Genomic DNA, 7712 nt, shown 5'->3' with positions numbered 1-7712 from the left:
CCTTGAATAATATCGGCTTCTTTCATTCATGTTATGGGGATTTTTATACAAAGGAAATTTTTTTGTGCCTGTTGAAAATTAAAGCTTACTGACATAGCCATAAAAAAATGTTGCTTTATTTATCTGACCGTATTGGAATGTATTTGTTAGGTTTTCAGTCAATTAAATTTGGTTCAATAAACAATATGTGGTTATTTTTAAAATTTTCAATGAACATTCGATCAGTCCGGCCCTCGGCTTGCAGCAAAAATTTTTATCTGGCCCTCCGTCCATTTGACTTTGACACCCCTGTCTTAGGGGGTCTGCTGAGGGGTGGCCCAATTGGGCCGCCCAGGGGTGCGGCATGTTAATGAAGATGGGAGTGTTTTTCTGATATAATACTTGTAATTTGCATATCCAATCAATAAAAGGGCCGGCAGAGGTGGCAGAGGTCAGGTGTCAGTGAGAAGCGCACACGGAGTGGCTTCGTAGAAAACTACACCTCCTGCCGGCAGAGAAAGACGATCTGTTCCGGTGTTCGAGCCTTTGTCGACCGTCCGAGCGAACATCTCTGACACTTTGACATATGTAGCTTAGCATGTCGGCCTCACAGTGCAGAGGCGAAAGGTTCGATTCAGGCCCCGTACTTCCTGTGTAGAATTTGCATGTTCTCCCCATGCTTGCGTTGGTTTTCTCTGGTTTCTTCCCACGTTCCCAAAACGTGCATGGCAGGCTAACAAAACACTTTAAATTGTCCCTCGATATGAGTGTGAGCATGGATGGTTCTTCGTTTACGTGTGCCTTGCGATTGGCCAGCAACCAGTTCAGGATGCCCAAAGACAGCTGGGATAACCTTCAGCACGCCGGCGGCCCTTGATGGATGGATGATGTTTTGCCATTCAGTCTTCGTCTCAATGCGGATCATCTCTGACAAGTGAATTTGGGGTCTTTTTTTTCCTGACTTCAGGGTTTTGACCTCCCAGTTCAAAGGAGCGTTAAAGAATTCCATTCTGACCTTATTTGAGACATGCTATAATGAAGGTCAACATTTAAATACAGTCAAACCTTTTGTTTTTGGGCTATTGTTTTTATATCTCACTGCAGGGAAATGGTGCCTCACCAGTCATGAACCGCACCAATATTGAGGTAGAGATTTGAGGAAGACTTGGCTGATCCAAGCTTTTTGAGCAGAGAACTTTATTGGCCAGCAAGCAACACACAACAATACAACTGGCTCCATCAGACATTTCATGACAAAATGGAAAATGTCCATTTTACTCAGGATCACATCCAACAAAAGGTAACACATCGCAACACGTGTCCTTGACTGTACAGTCAAGGACGTTTCAGCAAAAAAAAAAAACAAAAAAACAAAAAAAAAAACTAAGAACTAAATCAAACAACCAAATCGCCTCTGAAAATGAGTTAAAACAAACTAGAGTCAAACGTCTCTGTTCTCGACCAAAAATTGAGTTTTTTATGCCTCGGATTACGACTGAAATTCGGTTCTCAACCAAACTGAGTGCACTTGAATGCGCCACTCGACTTCGCTCAACTTCATTACACGAGGAAGTGACGCTTCCTCGGGTTGACGAAGAAGCGACGCCTCTTTTGTGAGCAGACGTATTCAATAAAGATTAAAAAAAAAAAAAAGAGCGTCCATTGTGAGCAGATGTGTTCAAGTCTCTATCTTTGGGCTTTTATGTCCTGAATTGGTTTTCAGTCCTCTCCAGACACCAGTAACATTTCTGGTCTGTAGGTAGTCCTCCATTTTCAACCTGTAGGCCTTTTTCCCCTCTCTGATTCTTCTCGTCAGCTGGGTCCTTCAGCTCCTCTCTGTTTTTCGACACAAAAGCCCTCTTCTTCTGCTTCAGGAGGCCCTTTATGTCGGTAGTAATCCACGGTTTGTTGTTGGAAAAACACCACACAGTCCTGGCGGGGACGGTGTTCTCCTCACAAAAGTTTATGTAGTCTGTGATGGTGGTGAGCGAATCAATGTCTCGACTCAACTCAACTGTATTTATAGAGCACTTTCAAACAGCCATCGCTGCATACAAAGTGCTGTACATGGAGCAATTTAACATATACAACAAACAGTAAAGCAAATTGGTAATAAAGACGGTAGAAAGCACCGAACAGCAAAACCAAGAACAAATCTAAGTCATGCTGAGTCAAATGCCAAAGAATACAAGTGAGTTTTGAGGCGGGTTTTGAAGATGGGCAGCGAGGAGGCTTGCCGAATGTTCAGTGGGAGGTCATTCCAGAGAGAGGGACCAGCAACAGAAAAGGCTCGATCCCCTCTGAGCCTCAATTTAGTTCTTGGTACTTCTAACAATGTCTAATAATGTCCTCCCCATGAACATCACTTAAGAGCTCCCACCTGGTTTAGTCGGAGGAGTCTAGCAGAGCCTCTTCAGCCTCCGTGCACCATTCATGACCATGCTGGTCACAGATGGCTGCCTGTGTTCAAGGGGTTTGTACACAGGCTGGAGATGCACCATGATGCGGTCCGCTCTTCCAAGAGGGGGCAGGGTGTGGAGTGTATATGCCTCCTTGGTGTTGACATAAAACAAGACCAAAATGTTATTGTCTCTGGTGGCACAGGTTACATACTTGTCGAAGGTAGGGAGGACGACAGAGGTCACGTTTGTGAGCGGGGTCTCCAGACACAGTAAATGTAAGAGTACAGTGAAATTCCTCTGCAACGAAATCATGTTTGCAGCAAGAAATTTTTCACAACAGGGGACTTTTCACTATGGAAAATTACCTCAGATGTAAAGACACACACACACACACACACACACACACGAATGTGTACTCTTTATTTTTATTCCAATAGTGCATAAGTAGCCTACACTTATTTGACACTTCATATAGCTAGAGTAGAAGGAGAAATATGGGAAAGAAATTGCTAAATTTACAATCAGCATTCACTTTCACTTACATCAATTTCTTGCATAATGTTTTTTACTTTGCTTCCTCCATCTTTCATTTTGATTATTTTTATCCTGTCTTCAAGCGTTAGAGCTTATCTTTTCTTCACTCCTTGGTCTGCAAAGGTCTGTTTTTGTAGCCATTTTAGCAATGCAACGTTTATGCTGCGTCTGAAACGAACAATAACAAATACTTCCTGTACTACTGCGCATGTGTAAACCACTGTGGTGTTTGCTGTTGCCATTTCCGAGCGAAGCAGTGGGAGTCACTGTCAGCTGAGGTTGGATTAGACTTTTGCGGAAGGCTTGTTGTCGTTGTAGTGAATCTCGTTGCGAGGCAAGGGCAGAGGAAAAAATTTGGTATAACGCAACAGGGGGATTTTTCGTTGTAGGGGGAGCAAAAAAGTGGGAATAGTTTAAATGATTTTGCAAGATTTTTTCACACTAGGGGATATTTTCGCCCATGTAGATTTCGTTGTAGAAGCGTTTTCCTGTAAAAGAAAATAATGGAGATGAGCAGAAATGAAGATGCCCATGTCACCCCCCTCCTAGATTTAGGGTACAAAAAGACAAAACTAAATCGGAAGAGTAAATGAATAAAATTAAATGACGAAAAGAAACTCAAGCGGGGATAGGCGCTGCTGTACAGGCAGCCACTCTTGCGGCTCAATCTTGAAAAAAAGAAAATGTCAGCATCCCAAGGAGAAGGTACATAAAATACAATCAGGGTGGTGAAGCCTGCTCAGAAAAGAGGTGAAAATTTCATCGATAACTGTTCATCTCATTATGACACTTGTGATTCTTAATTTGATATTTCCACGAGAATCTATGGCCACATTGTGAGCAGGAAAAAGGTTTCTCACCGGTGTGGGTTCTTTCATGCAATTTTAAGTGTGCGTTCTGAGAGAAACTTTGGCCACAATCTGAACAGGCAAAAGGTTTCTCACCTGTGTGTATTCTCGTGTGTGTTCTTAAGTTTGCCTCCTGAGAGAATCTTTGACCACAATCTGTACAGGCAAAAGGTTTCTCACCTGTATGTATTCTCATGTGACTTTTTAAGCGTCCCTTCGCTGAAAAACTTTGGCCACAATCTGAACAGGCAAAAGGTTTCTCACCAATGTGGGTTATTACATGCCTTTTTAAGCATCCCTTCCAAGAGAATCTTTGGCCACAATCTGAACAGACAAAAGGTTTCTCACCAGTATGGGTTCTTTTGTGCGCATTTAAGTTACTATTACGAGAGAATCTTTGGCCACAAGTTAAGCAGGCAAAAGGTTTCTCACCAGTGTGTATTCTCATGTGACTTTTTAACTGTCCCTTGTCTGGGAAACTTTGGCCACAATCTGAACAGGAGAAAGGTTTCTCACCAGTGTGATTTCTGGAGTGTAATTTTAAGTGATAGTTCCGAGAGAATCTATGGCCACAAACTAAGCAGGAAAAAGATTTCTCCACAGCATGGGTTTTCGCATGTCTTTTCAGAGCCATCCTACAAGTAAACGTCATCTCACACTGAGAACATTTCCACGCTATGTTGTCAGTGTGACATGTCAGATCACCATCCTCGTCCTCCTCATCAGCAACATCATTCACAACGTTCGATGACATGTCACTATCTTTCGTGCAAGGGTGCTCTGGCTTCTCCTCTTTTTGAATGTGTAGGACCTGCTCCTCCTCTTCTTCCTTAAAGTGGGAGACTTCTATGTCCTCTTCCTTTTTAAAGTGAGAGGGCTCTGCAACAAGTCGCTCAGGACAAGCATCTTTGCTGATGTCTACAAGACACAAGGAGACAAACACACTTGGAATTCTGGTTTATGATTACAATGAAGGTTACTCAGAGATAGATGAATTCAGATTACAACTCAATATGTGACATTTCCAGCATCACGGTAGTGGTGAATTTTTCTTTCTTGGATTATTTTTATCCATTGTGGTTGGTTATTTAAATTTTTTTTTTTATCCTTGGTTATTTGTGAAAAGACTTGCACAGAGTATGACAGTGCACATTTTAGAGTGGTGGATAAGTCCAGAGCGCAAATTCTACCTTGTGCTGTTCGCGCAGCATTTCTGAACCGCGAAAAAAGTAACAGATACAGTGATCCCTCGCGATATGGCGCTTCATTGATTGTGGCTTCAGTAGATCGGATTTTTTTTTTCCCAAAGTACTGTATTCAGACAAAAATACTGAACGACTCAGAGGTTTTGTCCATGCCTGGACCGAATCGGCAACGAGCACTCATTCAAGGCGCATGATTGGTTTCCGGTACGACGTCGACCAATGACCGTACGAGTGGATTTATCCTGTGAGCTGATTGGTTGTGCATCTTTGCAGCCCCACCCAGCACAACGAGAAACCCTTGTGTCACGTCACGCTGTTGATTCTCTGGCATACTGTCTCTTCTATTTGCTCCGTGCGCAGTCGTGTGTGTGTGTGTGTGTGTGTGTGCGTGTGTGTGTGCGTGTGTGTGTGTGTGTGTGTGTGTGTATACAGTAAGTATTCCCATCTACGGACTTCTTTCAATGAGAAATTCAATTCAGAAATAGAGAGGCACTCATCCTGGCTGCTCAGGAGCAGGCCCAGAGCACAAGAGCTATAGAGGCCCAGATATACCACACCAGACAAGACCCAAGGTGGAGGTTGTGCAAAGAGGCACCTGAGACGATCCAACACAAAACTGCAAGGTGTAAGATGCTGGCAGGGAAAGCCTACATGGAGCGCCACAACCAGGTGGCTGGCATAGTCCACCGAAACATCTGTGCGGAGTAGGGACTGGAAACCCCAAGGTCAAATTGGGAAACACCTCCAAAAGTGGTGGACAATGACCGAGCGAAGATCCTGTGGGACTTCCAGACACAGGCTGACAAAATGGTAATGGCGAACCAACCAGACATCATGATCATAGATAGAGGGCAGAGGAAAGCCGTTATCGTGGATGTAGCGTCCCAAGTGACGTAAACATCAGAAAGAAGGAACATGATAAACTAGGGAAATACCAAGGGCTCAGAGAGGAGCTGGAGAGAGCCTGGAAGGTAAAGGTGACAGTCGTGCCTGTGGTGATCGCAGCACTCGGGGCAGTGACCCCCAAACTGGATGAATGGTTGCAAAAGATCCCGGGAACGCCATCGGACATCTCAGTCCAGAAAAGAGCAGTGCTGGGAACAGCGAGGATACTGCGCAAAACCCTCAAGCTTCCTGGCCTCTGGAAGAGGACCCGAGCTGAATGGGGGGCGGACACCACCCAATGGGTGTGACGAGGATTTCATACATACAGTAAACATTCTCTAGTACGGACTTGTGTTTGCGCTGTCCAATCTGTCCTGATGACAGAAATTCCTCATTTGGGAAATGAGCATGGTCCATGTCCTTTATGAACCTGCAAGTATGTTGACAAAATGCACGTGCAACAACACAATGAATAAAATGCAAAAATATACTGTCCAAAAACTGTTAATGTAACAAAACTGCAATGCAGGTGTATCCCAAAAAAAATCACAACAGTACAATATGTACAGTATTTTAATGTTTATTTTTTTCTGTCTTGGGAAAAAAATGTCTCTCTTTTGGATTGTTTTGTTGGATGCATTCTTTGGTTTATGACAATGTTTGCCTGCGTGTCGCAGTTTTCTTGCTAGTTGCAAGTAACTGTCCCATTGATCACCGATATCTGGTGATTCATGTGCATATTGAAGGATTGTTGTTGCCATTTGCATTGCTTCCTTGCTGGATGGTGGCTTGTCATCAGGAGTTGAATCGATGCCTTGTTTTTTAAGGTTTCGTAGATTTGCGTCTTTCCGACTCCAAGTGTCTCCTGGATGCTTTTTACTTTGTGTCCAGCCTCGCTCAAACGGATGCATTTCACTCGCTCCGCTACAGTCATTACAGTTCTTCTATGTTTCGATGCCATGATCTACATGACGTAAGTGAATAAAGTTAAAATCTTTTGCAATTACAGTAAAACGCACGCCAATAAAAAGTCACTTACACGTCATCGTTTCGAATCTGATAAATGAAAACGGCGAAGCGAACAAGTTTCTTCTGTCGTGTCGAGTGGGTGCTGATTTTTAAGCTTGTGCCGATTTATACAGGACTTAAGTGAATAAAGTTAAAATCTTTCACAATTACAAAAAACGCACGCCAATAAAAAGTCACTTACACGTCATCGTTTCAAATCTGATGAATGAAAACGGCGAAGCGAACACGTTTCTTCTGTCATGGCGAATGGGCAATGCTTTTTAAGCGAGTGCTGCGATCTATGGGACATAAGTGAATAAAGTTAAAATCTTTCGCAATTATAGAGTAGAACGCACGGCAATAAAAAGTCACTTACACATCGTCGTTTCAGATCTGATGATTGAAAAAGGCGAAGTGAAAACGTGTCTTCCGTCGCATCGGGTGGGCGTTGCGTGTATTTAAGCTGCCGCGGCCATCCGGGTTACGGCTAGAGGAATTTCCGCTTACGTAAGTTCTGATAGCATGTATAATGTTAATGCATAGGTTTTTATTCCGGGTGAAAGAAATTCCTTTTCATAGAATTCCGGGGATGGGAATGTTTACTGTCTATACGCATGTTATGGTAACTGGGTTCTGTTCAGGGAGGTTGCTGTGCTCCTCTCTCAGGGTCACCAGCCATTGTGCACTGCTGTTATGTGCACCCTCCTTCTCCCATATGCCTTTCCAGTACCTTTCAGTTTCCAGTCTTGGTGGGTCAGCTCTGCTGTTAGGCCCCTGCCACTGAGCGTACACTTTCGCAGGTTGTGTTGCGAACAGCCTGTTTATTCGTCTGGCCTCATTCTCTTTCGTGA

The 7712-nt window shown here is 43.6% G+C and overlaps 1 protein-coding gene and 1 long non-coding RNA gene across 3 annotated transcripts in view; one reads left to right on the top strand and one right to left on the bottom strand.

The window, feature by feature from the left end:
- The first annotated feature begins 1511 nt into the window (after positions 1 to 1511).
- LOC109527215 (uncharacterized) lies at positions 1512 to 2704 on the top strand. Its single transcript, XR_002170492.1, has 2 exons — positions 1512 to 1661; positions 2664 to 2704. It is a non-coding gene; the product is annotated as an uncharacterized LOC109527215 (long non-coding RNA).
- A 555-nt stretch (positions 2705 to 3259) lies between these two features.
- Positions 3260 to 7712, bottom strand: part of LOC109527205 (gastrula zinc finger protein XlCGF8.2DB-like) — a 17916-nt gene continuing 13463 nt past the window's right edge. The window contains exons 1-2 of one of the 2 annotated variants that reach the window (XM_019888998.1): positions 6893 to 6906; positions 3260 to 4681 (exon numbers count right to left, since the gene is read on the bottom strand). In XM_019888998.1, the coding sequence (XP_019744557.1) occupies positions 3675 to 4681; positions 6893 to 6899 (1014 nt within the window). In that variant the 5' untranslated portion in view covers positions 6900 to 6906 and the 3' untranslated portion in view covers positions 3260 to 3674. Of the gene's footprint in view, positions 4682 to 6892; positions 6907 to 7712 lie in introns of those variants that run through there. The other variant, XM_019888997.1, reaches the window with a different exon arrangement.

This window comes from Hippocampus comes, unplaced genomic scaffold, assembly GCF_001891065.2.
Source record: "Hippocampus comes isolate QL1 unplaced genomic scaffold, H_comes_QL1_v1.1 scaffold236, whole genome shotgun sequence".
Classification (NCBI taxonomy): Eukaryota; Metazoa; Chordata; class Actinopteri; order Syngnathiformes; family Syngnathidae; genus Hippocampus; species Hippocampus comes.
This window is presented reverse-complemented; position numbering and strand designations above follow the sequence as displayed.